General features: G+C 42.5%; 1 protein-coding gene across 2 annotated transcripts in view; it reads right to left on the bottom strand.

The window, feature by feature from the left end:
- Positions 1 to 18,371, bottom strand: part of BAG4 (BAG cochaperone 4) — a 37,670-nt gene that overhangs the window by 18,230 nt on the left and 1,069 nt on the right. Inside the window, exon 2 of one of the 2 annotated variants that reach the window (XM_001092290.5) lies at positions 1,553 to 1,660. The exons of the other annotated variant lie outside the window; for it this stretch is intronic. Within the exon in view, the coding sequence (XP_001092290.4) occupies positions 1,553 to 1,660 (108 nt within the window). The remainder of the gene's footprint in view (positions 1 to 1,552; positions 1,661 to 18,371) is intronic. 2 annotated transcript variants of the gene reach the window in all.

Raw genomic sequence — 18,371 nt, 5'->3', positions numbered from 1 at the left:
TATAACAGAAAGATGAAAACCAACGATGAGCAAAAGAAGCAAGCTGCAGCAGAGTGTTTGTTAGTATGAAATCACACATATCAAGTTTAAAAACATGTAAAATAAAAGTATATAAAGTTTATGGATACGTAGGCAAGTGGTAAAGGCATAAAAACACAAATGGAATAATAAATACAACTTCAGGCCGAGCATGATAGCTCACGCTTGTAAACCCAGCACTTTGGGAGGCCAAGGTGGGTGGATCACTTGAGGTCAGGAGTTCGAGACCAGCCTGGCCAACATTGCGAAACCCTATCTCTACTAAAAATCCAAAAACTGGCTGGGCGCGGTGGCTCACGCCTATGATCCCAGCACTTTGAAAGGCCGAGGCAGGCAGATCACAAGGTCAAGAGATCAAGACCATACTGACCAACATGGTGAAACCCCATCTCTACTAAAAATACAAAAATTAGCTGGGCGTAGTGGTATGTGCCTGTAGTCCCAGCTGCTCGGGAGGCTGAGGCAGGAGAATCACTTGAACCCAGGAGGCAGAGGTTGCAGTGAGCCAAGATCATGCCACTGCACTCCAGCCTGGCGACAGAGCAAGACTCCATCTCAAAAAAGAAATCAAAAAATTAGCTGGGTGTGGTGGTGCGTGCCTGTAGTCCCAGCTACTCAGGAGGCTGAGGCAGGAGAATCGCTTGAACCTGTGAGGAGGAGGGTGCAGTGAGCTGAGATCACACCACTGCACTCCAGCCTGGGCGACAGAAAATGACCCTGTTTCAAATAAATAAAAAAATAAAATTTCAGTAAATGAAAATAAGTGTCATTGGGTTTCAATTAGTATTTGGTTTACTTCTTTCTTAAAAATCTGAAACAAATGTGGCGAACAGAAACTGACAAATTAGAATGCTAGATTTTTGGGTTTTTTTGTGTTTGTTTTTTGCTTTGAGACAGAGTCTTACTCTGTCGCCCAGGCTGGAGTGTAATGGTGTGATCTCAGCTCACTGCAACCTCTGCCTCCTGGGTTCAGGCGATTCTCCTGCCTCAGCCTCCCAAGTAGCTGGGAGTACAGGCGCCCACCACCACACCCAGCTAATTTTTGTATTTTTAGTAGAGACAGAATTTTACCATGTTGGCTAGGCTGGTCTTGAACTACTGACCTCAGGTGATCTGCCCGCCTCGGTCTCCCGAAGTGCTGGGATTACAGCTGTGAGCCACTGCACCCGACCCTGCATGCTAGATTTAAAATGTACATATTTTCTGTACTTTTTGTAAGCTTAAAATATTTTAAATTAAATGTCTGTAATAAGTCAAATTTTCAAAAATAAGTACATTTTATGTTTGCTGATTCTGGGTCCTGAAAAATAATTTATTATGCCTCAAGCTATAGGTATATTTGCCTAGATACATCCTTATCTCTGAGCTAAAAACATTAAAATGAGATTGATGGAGCCCATTAAAGCAAAGAAAAAAAACAAACACTCATCACTGCTCTGAAATCTGCACAGGTTTTGAAAATAAATCTATTCATTAAGAAAAAGTTCAGAAAGTCTCTGTTTTTAAACCATACCTGGCCTTGCAATTCTGGTCTTACAGGATATGTACTTGGGTAAGGAGCCCTAGATCTTGCAGAAGAATTCCAATAGTTAGAATTGTAGCTAGGATATGGTGGCTGCTCCTAAGAAAAAAAGAAAAATAAATTCACTCTTAATAACATTCATACATCATTTTAAGATAGATTGATAGAGGCAGGTTATAAGGATTTAAAAAAAAAAAGCAACAGACAAAAAAAAGCAATAAGCTGGGCACAGTGGCACACGCTTCTTGTCCTGCTACTGCGGAGGCTGAGGTGGGTGGATCACTTGGCCTCAGGTGATTGAGTCTAGTCTGGTCAACAGAGACCCCGTCTCTTAAAAACAAAAAATAAAAGAAAAAAGGCAATAGGACCCCACTATAAAACTACTCATTATTCAGTACATGGTAAATCAAATACTCTGGGACAAAACAATTATTAGTAAAAAGCTGTTCTTATCTGTTTCGCTAATGACACCACACCAAATGCTATATAAAGGAATTCTACTACATCAAGATGATTAGCAAAATCAGAGACATTAGATCACCTCTATCCTTCTCCAATAACTAACCCTCATGACTACTAATTTAATTAGTGCAACAAAATGGTTCTTTGCTGTTGTTATATTTACCAATAACTTTGGAACACAAAGACATTACTACTAGAGTTTAGCTCAAGCACATACATCTTCAATCTCCAACTTCTTTGCCTTGACACACCCTAGTTTTTTCATATTCTACTCTCTGCTATGGCTAAGCTTTCTGCTGGCAACCTCAGTGTCAGGTTTTGATGCAGAACATTTACCAATCCAGAGGGAAAATCTAGTTATAACAATAATTTCATCAGCCTTTCTCTCCAACTCAGAAAGTTAATGCAATGATTTGCAAAAAGTCAATAAACTTTGATAAAAGACTAAACAGACTCAAAACTTCTCAGAGCACTTATTATCTGATTTATTACATACATTATCCTATGAGTTATTTTGCTTTCAACTGTATAGATTTAGGTTTTGTTTATTTTTTAAATTTTTTTTTTTATTTTTGGAGACAGAGTTTCATTCTTGTTGCCCAGGCTGGAGTGCAATGGCACGATCTCGGCTCACTGCAACCTCCGCCTCCCAGGTAGGTTCAAGCAATTCTCCTGCCTCAGCCTCCCAAGTAGCTGGGATTTCAGGTGCCTGCCACCAAGCCCAGATAATTTTTTGTACTTTTAGTAGAGACGGGGTTTCACTATGTTGGCCAGGCTGGTCTTGAACTCCTGACCTCAGAAGATCCACCCACTTAGGCCTCCCAAAGTGTTGGAATTACAGGCGTGAGCCACTGTGCCCGGCCCAAGTATCGTTTTAAGCTTGAACAGGACCTTCGACATTTTATCTAAAACTTTGAATATGATTTCACAAAGAAATTCATTGGCAGCTGAAATAACTGAGAGATTATCACTATTAGCTTCACTGCTCTACTTATCAGTTTCATAATACTTTGTTTTCAGTAATACTTTGAACTTTTTTCAGTAATCATAATTATCAACACTGTTGGTACTGTTATCTTGGTACTGTTATGCGGGTATTATAGTTGCAAATGAATACTTATATTAGTATTACTGGGAATCAGTATTTTCATAATGGGACACAGGAGACACAGATGTAAGAATAATGAAACTTAAAACCTTATAATCCTTAATTTGAATTGTAAATATCAGTATGAATTCAAACTGTATTTTATCTTCTTAAAAAACCACCAACTTGGCCAGGCGCAGTGGCTCACGCCTGTAATCCCACCACTTTGGGAGGCCTGATGCGGGTGGATCACCTGAGGTCAGGAGTTTGAGACCAGCCTGGCCAACATGGTGAAACCCCATCTCTACTAAAAATATAAAAATTAGCTGGATGTGGTGGCAGGTGTCTATAATCTCAGCTACTCAGGAGGCTGAGGCATGAGAATCACTTGAACCCAGGAGGCAGAAGTACAGTGAGCCAAGATCATACCACTGCACTCCAGCCTGGGCCACAGAGTGGAGACTCCGTCTCAAAAAAAAAAACTCACCAACTCAGGCTACGCGCAGTGGCTCAATCTGTAATCCCAGCACTTTAGGTAGCTGAGGCAAGAGGACTGCTTGAGGCCAGAGACCAGGAGTTCAAGACCAGACTGGAAAATAATGAGACTCAGTCTCTACTCAAAAAAATAAATAAATAAATAAATAAATAAATGTCAGGTGGGCATGATGATGGGTGCCTATAGTGCCAGCTACTCAGGAAGCTGAGAGGTGAAAGGCAGAGGCAAAGTCCAGGAATTCAAGGTTATGGTGAGCTATGATCTATGACTGTGCTATTACACTCCAGCCTGGGCAACAGAGTAAGACCCCATCTTTAAAAAGAAAAAACCAACCAACTTGACAACCACACACAGAATATAATTCAAATAATCCTTGAACAGTTTTCTGAATGGACATCCTTAGTGGTACATATTCTAAAGGCAAAAGAAATTTAAAAATATCTTAAACTCTTCAAATAATGTTACTAGTAGTGATATTACTATCTAAATTTTTAAACTTTCTTGTGTGTATTGTAGAATAGAATAAATACATACAGTAGTGTTATTGGGAACTGATACTGTCACAAGGACAAGGAAAGATAAAATATGGAATGGGGCAAGATGAGGAAAAACTGGGGGATAGTGAATGTGGTTGTGTCAATACAAACTCACATAAGAAAAAAACATAATTTGGCTGGGCGCGGCGGCTCACGCTTGTAATCCCAGCACTTTGGGAGGCCAAGGCAGGCGGATCACGAGGTCAGGAGATCGAGACCATCCTGGCTAACACGGTGAAACCCCGTCTCTACTAAAAATACAAAAAATTAGCCGGGCGTGGTGGCGGGCGCCTGTAGTCCCAGCTACTCGGGAGGCTGAGGCAGGAGAATGGCGTGAACCTGGGAGGTGGAGCTTGCAGTGAGCCTAGATCGCACCACTGCACTCCAGCCTGGGGAACAGAGGCAGACTCCGTCTCAAAAAAACAAAACAAACAAAAAAGGTAATTTAACCTTTTATGCAAAACAAACAAATATGGGTGAAAGTGACAGTGTGCCAGTCCACACAAAGGATTTAGGAGTCACTGCAAATTCCAGCAACCCTCTTGTGTTCCCATGCCCTCTACAAGACCTACATTATCTTATGGGAGCTGTGTTTTCAACTGAAGTCCCAGGATGAGAAGACACACAGGTAGACCTAAACTGAACCTGGGGCCTAGAGCAGAACCACTAGAGTGGACTCACAGACCCTGAGCAAGAAATAAATGTTTATCATTATAAGCTACTAAAACCCTGGAATTGTTTCAGCATAGGAAAAGTCAATCAATGCAATAATTATCAAGTTGGTAACATAACCATAGAGAAAAAAGAATTACTTCAAACGGCTTTTAGCTCACATTATATTTTAACTGTATGTCCTCAGTGGAATTTATTCTCTAAGGATAAGCTGAACTGCAAAGAAACCTAAACTGCATCCATTAGTTGTTACTCATAAAACTGGTATTCTTATTTTCAAGTTTTACTCACTACCATCGAATTCACCTATTTAAAGTATATAATTCAGGCCTGGCATGGTGGCTCACGCCTGTAATCCAAACACTTTGGGAGGCCGAGGTGGGTGGGCCACTTGAGGTCAGGAGTTCAAGACCAGCCTGGACCACATGGTGAAACCTCATCTCTAGTAAAATATAAAAATTAGCTGGGTGTGGTAGCAGGCACCTGTAATCCCAGCTACTCAGGAGGCTGAGGCACGAGAATTGCTTGAACCCGGGAGGCAGAGGTTGTAGTGAACTGAGATTGCACCACTGCACTCCAGCCTGGGCGACAGGGGCGAGACTCCATCTCAAAAAAAAAAAAAAAAAAAAAAAAAATTAGCCAGGCATGGTGGCACACACCTGTAGTCCTAGCTACTTGGGAGGCTGAGGCAGGAAAATTGCTTGAACCCGAGAGGCAGAGGTTGCAGTGAGCCAAGATCATGCCGCTGCACTCCAGCCTGGGTGACACAGCAAGGCTCCCTCTCAAAAATAAATAAATAAATAAATAAAAAGTAAACAAAGTCTATTTGGTCTGATATTAATGTAGCCACTCCGGCTTTCTCATAGTTGCCATTTGCATATTTCTTTTATATATATATGTATACATGTATATATATATATGTATGTGTGTGTGTATATATGTAATTTTTAATTGACACATAAAAGTAGTATATATTTTTGGGATACATGTGACATTTTGATACATGTATGTAAAGTGTAATGATCAAAACAGGGTAACTGGGATATCTGACACTCAAATATTTATCTTTTCTTTATTGCATTATATTTATTTTTCCATCCATTTACTTTCAAACTACTTGTATCTTTAAACCTTAAGTGTGCCACCTTTAGACACCATATAATTGGATCTTGTTTTTTTTAAATCCAGTCTGTCTTTTGACTAGATTGTTGAATCCATGCACATTTAATATTATTGATATAGCTGGATTTACACGTTTTATTTTTACTTTTTGTCATCTACTTTTACTTTTTGTTTTTTATACATCTCATGTGTTTTTGTCCTTTATTCCACCTTTACTGCTTTCTTTTGCATTAAGTGAATATTTTGAAATGTAGCATTATAATTTAATGATTATCCATTTTTATACTTTTTTTTCTTTAGAGGTTACTTTTGCATTAAGTGAATATTTTGAAATGTAGCATTATAATTTAATGATTATACATTTTTATACATTTTTTTTTCTTTAGAGGTTACTCTTGGGCTAACAATATACTTCTTTTTTTTTTTTTTTTTTTGAGACAGAGTCTTGCTCTGTCACCCAGGCTGGAGTGCAGTGGCACAATCTCGGCTCACTGTAAGCTCCACCTCCTGGGTTCATGCCATTCTCTCAGCCTCCCGAGTAGCTGGGACTACAGGCGCCCGCCACCACGCCCGGCTAATTTTTTTTTTCTATATTTTTTGTAGAGACTGGGTTTCACCATGTTAGCCAGGATAGTCTTGATCTCCTGACCTCGTCATCTGCCCGCCTTGGCCTCCCAAAGTGCTGAGATTACGTGAGCCACCGCACCCAGCGGGCTAACAATATATTTCTCATCAGAATCAGCTTCTGATTTATACTAACTTAATTCCAGTGAGATACAGGAATGTTATTCCTATATAAGTCTGTTCCTTTTCCCCTTTTTTGTGATTTTATTGTTATCCACATTATGTCTACAAATGTTACAAACTCAACATTACATTGTTATACTTATTACTTTATTTAATGTCTTTTAAAGAATCTGAGAGAAGAAAAGAGCATATTTGTATCTTTTGTTATATTAACCTTGTAATTAATCATTTCTGATATGTTGGTGTGTTCAATGGTGTCTGACATTTCTCCAACACATCAGTCTTTTTTTCTCCTTCAAATTGTATAATCTGTATTGATCTATCTTCAAATTCATGAATCTTTCTTCTGTCAGTTATAGCCTATTGAACTCCCCTAATTTTTCATTTTAGTTATTGTACTTTTCAACTCCAGGATTTCTATTTGGTCCTTTTTTGATATATAATTGCTATCTCTTTAATGATATTCCCTATTTGACGTGACATTATCACACACCTTTGCTTCTTTAATCATAGTTTTTCAGTTATTTGAACATATATAATGGCTACTTTGAAGTCTTTGTCTATTAAATGTGACATCTGGTCACTTTCACAATCGGTTTCTGTTACCTGCTTTTTTTCCAGTGTATGGGTCATACTTTCCTGTTTCTTTCCATAGCTCATAATTTTTTGTTGGAAACTAGACATTATAGCAACTCTGAGTACTACTGTTCCCACCTTTTCCACCTCAGGCTTGTTATTGTCATTTGCTCATTTGTTTAGTAACTAGCTGGATTATTTTTGTAAAGTCTGTTTGCCCTCAAACTTCAAGTATGAAGTATGTGATATTGCTCATTAGAAGGCACAGCCTTGGGGATGCCCACAGTCACCCTGGATGACAAAGGTTTTTGCAAGACTTTCCTTGAGTGTATCTTTCCTTGACCATATCTAGTTGTTAAAGCTTCACTAATTTCCAGCTGATTGCTCTACTGGTTTTAATAACACCCTGGGGCATAAATTGCTCCACAGACTGAGTAGATCAAATTTGGGTCCCTCTAAAGGCACAGTTAGTTCCCAAGGTCAGTGCTTGAGAGTTGTTCTGATACCAAAGGACTCCTCCTAGCTTCTTCTTTTCCTGGTTCTCTCCAGCAAACTAGCTGGCCTACAGTTTATCCTACATCTCCAGTGAATTTAACCAGTCTCTTTCCTATTGCTTTGCACAACCACCTCCGCAGTTTTTTTGAGTTTCTCCATACTCTTGAGCTTCTCCATACTTTGTTCCTTTAGGAAAAGATTAAGAGCTACCTGTTTTACAGCCTATTTCTGCTTCCAGATAAAACATCTGAGCCACTCTCTACAGCTATAGTGGGGACAATGGTGTGTTTATCTGAATGGCATCCCTGCTTTACGAAGTGGAGTACCCAGTGGAAGTGAGGCTGTAGACTTAGGTCTTCTCGGCTTGAAAAGCAAGGGTAAAGATGATCAGAGCCCCAGTATTTTCAGCAGTGCCTTGCCCAAGGTCAAGTCTCCATCCTAAGAGTAGGGACTGGGTGAAAGAAAGGAACCACCGCCAGTCAGCCACAATTACCTAGAATTTTGCCTCAATGACAGGCACTTGGGGCAAAATGAGAAATGTTGGTATGCTATTCCTCCTCCTAGGATGAAAACCTTCTGACTGAGGCAATGGGGTAGAATACATGAAGCTGGAGCCCTGTGTTCTTGGCTACACTCTCTAGAGTGAAGTTTCTATCTCACTAGCTGCAAAAAATGAGGGATGGAGAAGGTTTTAGTTCAGATATCACAGACCCAATGTTCTTCATGTTTCTTCATGGCCAGGCGCGGTGGCTCACGCCTATAATCCCAGCACTCTGGGAGGTCAAGGCAGGTGGACCACGAAGTCAGGAGTTCAACACCAACCTGACCAACATGGTGAAACCCTGTCTCTACTAAAAATACAAAACTTAGCTGGGCATGGTGACACACACCTGTAACCCCAGCTACTCAGGAGGCTGAGGCAAGAGAATCACTTGAATCCGGGAGGTGGAGGTTGCAGTGAGCCGAGATCACCGAGATCGCCAAGACGGCACCACTGCACTCCAGCCTGGGCGACAGAGCAAGACTCTGTCTAAAAATAAAAATTTTAAAAAAAGTGTTTCTTCATTTGCTCTATTCCCTAGGACCATTTCTAGAAACTGTAATTTGTTGTTTTTTAAAATTAATGTTCACCAGTTTCACTGGGAACTAGGTCCACAGAATTCTTCATGCTGTCATGCCAGAACTGGAACCTGGCATTATTTTGAACTTATTTTACACATTATTGTTAGATTGTGCAAATATTTGTAATTATTTTAAGTTAGGAATCAAGACTTTTTCATATAAAATACACAAAAAAGTTAAAATTCCTATAATGTTAAATTTGAATTAATGTAAGTATGAACTCATTTATTTTTCTATTTTCAAATACTTATTTTATAATTCTGCCCTTTGGAAAGGTCTAGACACAATGACAACACAATAATAATTACTATATAAGCCAGGCACCCAACTGTAATTTCTGTACCAAGTATTAAGGTATTGGCCCTTGCCCCTCAGGTCCAAACACAGCACTCTTTTTCTTTTTTTTTTTTTTTTTTTTTTTTTTTTTTTTGAGACGGAGTCTCGCTCTGTCTCCCAGGCTGGAGTGCAGTGGCCGGATCTCAGCTCACTGCAAGCTCCGCCTCCCGGGTTCACGCCATTCTCCGGCCTCAGCCTCCCGAGTAGCTGGGACTACAGGCGCCCACCACCTCACCCGGCTAGTTTTTTGTATTTCTTAATAGAGACGGGGTTTCACCATGTTAGCCAGGATGATCTCGATCTCCTGACCTCATGATCCACCCGTCTCGGCCTCCCAAAGTGCTGGGATTACAGGCTTGAGCCACCGCGCCCGGCCTCTTTTTCTTTTTTTGAGACAGAATCTTGTTCTTGTTGCCCAGGCTGGAGTGCAGTGGTGCTCTCGGCTCAATGCAATCTCCGCCTCCCAGGTTCAAGCCATTCTCCTGCCTCAGCCTCCCCAGTAGCTGGGATTACAGGCATGCACCACAACGCCCAGCTAATTTTTGTATTTTTAGTAGAGATAGGGTTTCACCATGTTGGCCAGGATGGTCTTGATCTCCTGACCTCGTGATCCACCCGCCTCGGCCTCCCAAAGTGCTAGGATTACAGGCGTGAGCCACTGCACCCAGCCGCAAGCATGGCATTCTACACTTGGCTCTGTGATGCAAGGCTGGAAGTCTACAAACATTTCTCCCTCCCCAGCTTGCTTGCTTTCTGGTTCTGCCAACACAGTATGCTAGGCTAGAGGAGGAGACAGTGGACTTGCTTCTTCCTGTCTGTTTGCTGTTTCTCTCAGTGTCAGCCCTGCAATGCTATTCAACCTGTATGCAGCAGTCAGTCAACAACACTCTTCAAGCTGAATGCCCTCAGAAGTACCTGCACCAGGTAGAAGGCGCCACCTCCTGGCTACTCTTCCAAGTTTCCAGGTTCTTTTTATATGTCATGTCATGTCCTTTCATTTCATTTATTTCATTTCATTTCATTTCATTTCATTTCATTTGAGACAGGGTCTCACTCTGTCACCCAGGCTGGAGTGCAGCGGCACAATCACAGCTCACCACACCCTCAACCTCCTGGGCTCAGGTGATCCTCCCACCTCAGCCTCCTGAGTAGCTAGGAATACAGAGGCCCACTACCACCTGGCTAATTTTTGTGTTTTTTTGTAGAGACAGGATTTTCCCATGTTGCCCAGGCTGGTCTTGAACTCCTGGGCTCAAGCACTCCACCTGCCTCAGTCTCCCAAAGGGCTAGGATTACAAGTGTAAGCCACTGCGCCCGGCCATTCTTCCAACTTTCCTGGTTCTAATCATCCCAACCTCTTCCCTTTATTCCCCAGCCCTAGGAATTGTAGCTGCTTCCTCCACTTACTATTTTCTGTTACTTCTGTGTTCTCTTTTTCCCTTTTGAGAACTCTAATAACCTATTTAGCTAATTTCCTAAATCAAATTCTAACTGGTGTGGTTTCTGTTTTCCTGCTCAGATCTTGACTTGACAGTTTCTAAATGTAATTCTCCACTTGGGAGAAAAATTCAACCAGGTTCTTAAGGAATGGCTGACTATGAGGCTTGGGACAAAATATATACAAAGCCTGAGACATCTTGTTGTACCAGAAATCAAGGGAGCTATCAAAAATCAATGGGTCATGCCAGCCATGGTGGCCCATGCCTGTAATCCCAGCACTTAGGGAGGCAGAGGCAGGAGTATAGCTTGAGCCCAGGAGTTTGAGACCTCCCTAGGCAATATAGCAAGACCCCGTTCTCCACAAAAAGAAAAAGAAAAAAAAATCAATGGGTTATGTCCAAAGGAATCAGAAGTCAAGAAAAAGGGACTCCCATTGACATAATATGGTATCATTTAAGCATCAAAAAGAACGACTGCTATCTGCTGCTAAGGTTTCCAGTACAGATGCAAGGAAAAGTGTCCTTGTGCTTTCCGTCTGTCTGATTGTGGCAGCTGAGATTAGATAGAAGAATACAGGGAAACTCTGGAATAACCTTGAAAACAGGGAAGAGTCTGTTTTACTCTGAAGAACCTAACTTTTGAGTCGGCGGGAGAAGTTTTGGGAAATAGCCCCTACCACCCTCACCTGGTTGACTACACTTGTGAAAGCTTAAAGGTGACCGGGCGCCGTGGCTCATGCCTTTAATCCCAGCACTTTGGGAGGCCAAGGCAGGTGGATCACGAGGTCAGGAGACTGAGACCATCCTGGCTCATACAGTGAAACCTCATCTCTACTAAAAATACAAAAAAAAAATTAGCCAGGCATGGTGGTGGGTGCCTGTGGTCCCGGCTACTCGGGAGGCTGAGCAGGAGAATGGCGTGAACCCAGGAGGCAGAGCTTGCAGTGAGCCGAGATCATGCCACTGCACTCCAGCCTGGGTGACAAGGCGAGACTCTGTCTCTAAATAAATAAATAAATAAAGCAAGTTTAAAGGTTACAGCTAATTAAAGGCAAGCCAGTGACTCTTTGGTCCATTTGGGAGGAGAAAAAAAAAAGACTGCAACTGACTGAAACACACTCAATATATTGAGTGTATGTGTGCACACATACATATATATGTTATACAAATGAGTTCATAATGCTACTTTAAAAAATGAGGGTGGGATTAAATGTTTAAAATCAGAAATACAGGCCGGGCGCGGTGGCTCAAGCCTGTAACCCCAGCACTTTGGGAGGCCGAGACGGGCTCATCATGAGGTCAGGAGATCAAGACCATCCTGGCTAACATGGTGAAACCCCGTCTCTACTAAAAAAATACAAAAAACTAGCCAGGCGTGGTGGCGGGCACCTGTAGTCCCAGCTACTGGGGAGGCTGAGGCAGGAGAATGGCGGAAACCCGGGAGGCGGAGCTTCCAGTGAGCTGAGATCCGGCCACTGCACTCCAGCCTGGGCGACAGAGCGAGACTCCGTCTCAAAAATAAAATAAAATAAAATAAAATAAAATAAAATAAAATGAGAAATACAATTCCTTTTCTGTAATTTTAACAGACTTTAGGGATAGGTAAAAATTAAATCTTCTTTTTTTTTTTTTTTTTTTTTTTTTTTTGAGACGGAGTCTCGCTCTGTCGCCCAGGCTGGAGTGCAGTGGCGCGATCTCGGCTCACTGCAAGCTCCGCCTCCCGGGTTCACGCCATTCTCCGGCCTCAGCCTCCCGAGTAGCTGGGGCTACAGGCGCCCACAACCGCACCCGGCTAATTTTTGTATTTTTAGTAGAGACGGGGTTTCACCGTGGTCTCGATCTCCTGACCTTGTGATCCGCCCGCCTCGGCCTCCCAAAGTGCTGGGATTACAGGCGTGAGCCACCGCGCCCGGCCAAAATTAAATCTTCTTAAATTCTTACCCTAGAATTCTTGTTTAAAAGATGGGTCAGGCCGGGCGAGGTGGCTCACGCTTGTAATCCCAGCACTTTGGGAGGCTGAGGTGGGCGGATCACGAGGTCAGGATATCGAGGCCATCCTGGCTAACACAGTGAAACCCCGTCTCTACTAAAAATACAAAAAATTAGCTGGGCGAGGTGGCAGGCACCTGTAGTCCCAGCTACTCTGGAGGCTGAGGCAGAAGAATGGCATGAACCCGGGAGGCGGAGCTTGCAGTGAGCAGAGATTGCGCCACTGCACTCCAGCCTGGGAGACAGAGCGAGACTCTGCCTCAAAAAAAAAAAAAAAAAAAAGATGGGTCAGTGGCCGGGCGTGGTGGCTCACGCCTGTAATCCCAGCACTGTGGGAGGCCAAGGTGGCTGGATCACGAGGTCAGGGTTCGAGATCAGCCTGACCAACATGGTGAAACTCCATCTCTACTAAAAATACAAAAATTATCCAGGCATGATTGTGCACACCTGTAATCCCAGCTACTCAGGAGGCTGAGGAAGGATAATCGCTTGAACCCGGGAAGTGGAGGTTGCAGTGAGCCAAGATCGTGCCATTGCACTCCAGCCTGGGCGACAGAGTGAGACTCCGTCTCAAAAAAAAAAACAAAAAAAAGATGGGTCAGTATGTATAGCTCAGTTGTGGTGGTAGTGCTGGTTACATAATTGTATGCATTTAACAGAACTCACAGAACTATACCCTAAAGACAGTGAAATTTACTTTATGTAAATTATGCCATAATTTTTTTAATGAAAAAAAGAATGTCCTCAATGAAGCACTAAAAAAGTAGAATTTTATTGTCTTAATGAAAAATAATGTCTTTGTCTTTTTTTTCCTCCTTTTGGACAAAATGGGACAAATCTAAAAATATCCCCAGTAACAGTGAAAGTCTGTAGCTCATGGCCCTCCCAACATGACACTAATTCTATGAAATAGCAGTTTCACAGGAAACTAGCTGAAGCTGAACTCTATTCTATAAACTAAGTTACCAATATTATCACGTGCCTAACTCTTTCCAAACTTTTTATTTGTTGAATGAAATACAAACTAAAACAAAGGTAATAAAATGTTTTCACAAGCCACAATAATGTGACTTAAAGTTCTATGCCAAAGAAAATTTGATTAAAATTATGCAAGATAGCTAATGTATTTCCTTTCTTCTCTTTTGAGAAATAAATAATCCCAGATGAAGACTGGAGTCAATTCCTTTAAAGTGAATATATGATTACATTTTCCAAAGTGGCTTACCAACATTCCCCCAAACTGAAACCCCAGCCCAAACAAATCTAGCAGCAGAGGAATCAGTAGCACTTGTACTACATAAATTCCATTTACAGATTTGCTTATATTTTTCATAAGAATTGGACAAAAATTATTAGTAAAGTACATGATAAATTATTTGTATAGCTATATAGTTCAAAATCACTAATAAATTACCTTATGCTCCTATACTGACAATCATAATTTTTTAACTTTTCAAACACATTTGGATCTCTTCCAAATGCTTCTCTGTTGTCCCTCTTGTCCAGCATCTAGTTCAAACATTTACCTAAGAAATTTCGCACAGCACCCCATTCTACTTCCTTTACTGTAAGATGACCTAGCCTCCTACTCCACCATGAGAGGAGACCAATAGCTGTTAATGCCCCTCTGCTCCAACTCCAAACTTGTTGCTTTTCTCCCTTTAGCTCAAAAGAGGTTTCTCAACTCTTTTCCCTTACTTCCTTTTTGTTTTTGTTTTTGTTTTGTTTTGTTTTGTTTTTTGAGACAGAGTCTCGCTTGGTAGCCCAGGCTGGAGTGCGGTGGCATGATCTCAGCTCACTGCAACCGCCGCCTCCCTGGTTTCAGCAGTTATCAGAGTAGCTGCGATTACAGGCGCCCGCCACCACGCACGGCTCATTTTTGTTTTTTGTTTTCTGGGACAAGGTCTTGCTCTGCTGCCCAGGCTGGATTGCAGTGGTGTGATCTCAGCTCACTACAACTTCCCCTCTCTCCCAGGTTCAAGTGGTTCTTCTGCCTCAGCCTCCCAAGTAGCTGGGATTACAGATGTGAGCCACCACACCCAGCTAATTTTTGTATTTTTTAGTAGAGATGGGGTTTCACCACCTTGGCCAGGCTGGTCTCAAACTCCTGACCTCAGGTGACCTGCCCACCTCAGCCTCCCAAAGTGCTGGGATTACAGGCGTGAGTCGCCGCGCCCAGCCTAAAGTTTTACTCTGAAAAATCATAGGGAGTGGCCGGGTACCAAAAATACAAAAGTAGGCAGGCATAGTGGTGGGCACCTGTAATCCCAGCTACTTGGGAGCCTGAGGCAGGAGAATCGCTTGAACCCGGAAGGTGGAGGTTGCAGTGAGCCAAGATGGTGCCATCACACTCCAGCCTGGGCAAAAAGAGCAAAACTCTGTCTCAAAAAAAATAAATTAAAAAAAAAAAAAAATAGGCCGGGCGCGGTGGCTCACACCTGTAATCCCAGCACTTTGGGAGGCCGAGGCGGGCGGATGACGAGGTCAGAGATCAAGACCGTCCTAGCTAACACAGTGAAACCCCATCTCTACTAAAAATACAAAAAAAATTGGCCGGGCGTGGTGGCAGGCGCCTGTCATCCCAGCTACTCAGGAGGCTGAGGCAGGAGAATAGTGTGAACCCGGGAGGCAGAGCTTTCAGTGAGCCTAGTTCCGGCCACTGCACTCCAGCCTCAGGGACAGAGCGAGACTCTGTCTCAAAAAAAAAAAAATAGGGAGTGATAGATTTCTAATTTTTTCCCTGCCATACTTAAATGTGTTAACATAGTCAAGTCTCTGTTGTAGTTCAGTACATTATCTCAATACAACCAGTTCTGTACAGCAATGCTTCTCAAATATTAATGTGCATATGAATCACCTGGGGATCTTAATAAATTGCAGCAGTAAGTCTGGAAGAGGAGAGATTTTGCACTTCTGTCAGCCTCACAAGTGACACTGAAGCTTCTAGTCCATGGACCACACTTTTTGAGTAGCAAGGTTATAAAAGGTTTCTATACTATTTGGTTTTCTAATTTGACAGATTTATAGTATTAAAATGCAAAACATAAAAAGTCAAAAGAACAAATCTGGAAAAAACATTGCAACATCTGTGACAACATGCATACCTTTTTTTTTTCTTTTGAGATCGAGTCTTGCTTTGCCGCTCAGGCTGGGGTGCAGTGGCATGATCTTGGCTTACTGCAACTTCCGCCTCCCGGTTTCAAATAATCCTCCTGCTTCAGCCCCCCTAGTAGCTGGGTTTACAGGTATGTGCCACCATGCCTGGCTAATTTTTGTGTTTTTAGTAGAGACAAGGTTTTGCCATGTTGGCCAGGCTGGTCTCGAATTCCTGACCTCAGGTGATCCACCCTGCCTCAGTCTCCCAAAGTGCTGGGGTTACAGGAGTGAGTCACCACGCCCGGCCAACATGCATATGTTTGGTATGAGTTTTCTATTGCTGCAGAAAAATTGCCATCCTATACTTTTAAAGTTGCAGAATCATCAATCTAAAAGATAGTACAAACTCTTAAAATGGTTTACAAATGCCCATTACACATTTCCACCTTTATCTCCAAGTACTTCAGCACCATCACCCACCCTATGGGCACAAGTGTACTCAAACCACACTTGACAACTCCTTACACAATGCTAAAATCTTAACTTCTGTAGTCTATCCAACCCTCCATAACTCTATCCCAGAAAACAGACTTTGGTTTTGATAATACAGCAGGCCCAGCAGAAGTCAGTCATCAGTTTAGAGGTCCTCTCCTCTTTCCCCACTTCGACTGATTTTTGGTCTAATTTGGCCAAGCATTTCATCACTCTATAGTCCCATGACCTACGTATACCAGATTTAGGCAGAGAAAATATGGATCTTTCTTTTTTTTTTTTTTTGAGATGGAATTTCACTTTTGTCTCCCAGGCTAGAGTGGAATGGTGTGATCTCGGCTCACTGCAACATCCGCCTCCCGGGTTCAAGCGATTTTCCTGCCTCAGCATCCCAAATAGCTGGAATTACAGGCGCCCGCCACCATGCCCGGCTAATTTTTGTATTTTTAGTAGAGACGGGGTTTTGCCATGTGGGCCAGGCTGGGCTCGAACTCCTGACCTCAGGTGATCCGCCCTCCATGGCCTCCCAAAGTGCTGGGATTACAGGCATGTCACCGTGCCCAGCCAGATCTTTAATTTATAATCAATCTTGTCTGGGCACTGTGGCTCACATGTGTAATCCCAGGACTTTTGAAGGCCAAGGTGGGAGGATACCCTGAGATCAGGAGTTCAAGACCAACCTGGCCCACACGGCAACACCCCATCTCTACTTAAAATACAAAATTTAGCTGGGCGTGGTGGCGGGTGCCTGTAATCCCAGCTACTAGGAAGGCTGAAGCAGGAGACTTTGACCCCGGGAGGCGGAGGTTGCAGTGAGCTGAGACTGTGTCACTGCACTCCAGCCTGGGCAACAAAGCAACACTCCGCCTCAAAAATAAAAAATAATTTCTCACTGCTACATGTATTTCTCATACAATTGTTTAAACTGTGATATAATCAACATGCTATAAACTCTACCCTTTTAAAATGTACAATTCAGTAGTTTTTAGTATATTCAGAGTTGTGCAACCATCATCATTGATTTTAGAAGATTTCTTATTTTTTGTTTTCTATTTTTTATTTTTTTTTTAGAGACAAGGTCTCACTATGTTGCCCAGGCTGGTCTCAAACTCCTGAACTCAAGCAATCCTCTGGCCTCGGCCACCCAAAGTGCTGGGATTGATTACAGGTGAGAGCCATCTCACCAGGCCCTGATTTTAGAACATTTCATCATCCCAAAAAGCATATTCTCACCTACACCGCCAGTCCCCCAACCTCTGGCAACCATTAAGCTTTCTGTCTCTAGATTTACCTACTCTGGCCATTTTATATAAATGGAATGACACAATATGCAGTCTTTCTGACTGACTTTGCTCACGTAGTGTGATGTTTTCAAGGTTCATTCATATTGTAACACGTATCAGTAGTTCATTCCTTTCTATGGCCAAATATTCCATTGTATGAATATATTAACACCATATTTTGTTTATTGATGCATCAGTCGTTATGTCCTTACAACATTCCTGTATTCGAATAAAGAACCAGGGCTGTGAGAGGTTCACTCTTTTATTATAACCCAAATAAAATGACATTTGGGGCCGAGCGCAGTGGCTCATGCCTGTAATCCCAACACTTCGGGAGGCCGAGGAACGGGGGAAAGGGGGATCACCTGAAGTCAGGAGTTCAAGACCATCCTGGCCAACATGGCGAAACCCCTCTCTGCTAAAAATACAAAGATTATACGGGCGTGGTGGCGGGCGCGGTGGCGGGCGCAGTGGCGGGCGCCTGTAATCCTAGCTACTCAGGAGGCTAAGGCGGGAGAATCGCTTAAACACGGGAGGCGGAGGTTGCACTGAGCCGAGATGGTGCCACTGCACTCCAGCCTGGGCAACAGAGCAAGACTCCATCTAACAAAAAATAAATAAATAACATTTCCACTTTTTGGCGATTATGAATAATGATGCTAGAAACAAGGGTGGACAAGCTTTATGTGAACATATGTTTTCAGTTTTCTTGGGTATATAGCCAAGAGTGGGCTTCCTGGGTGTTATACTAATTCTAATGCTTAATGTTTTGAGGAACTACCAAACTATTTTCCACCATTTTACATCCCCACCAGCAATGTACGGGAATTTCACTATTACATTTTCAACAAATGAGGGTA

The sequence above is a fragment of the Macaca mulatta genome, chromosome 8 (assembly GCF_049350105.2).
Source record: "Macaca mulatta isolate MMU2019108-1 chromosome 8, T2T-MMU8v2.0, whole genome shotgun sequence".
NCBI lineage: Eukaryota > Metazoa > Chordata > Mammalia > Primates > Cercopithecidae > Macaca > Macaca mulatta.
Note: the sequence above shows the minus strand (reverse complement) of the source record. Positions and strands in the feature narration are given on the sequence as shown.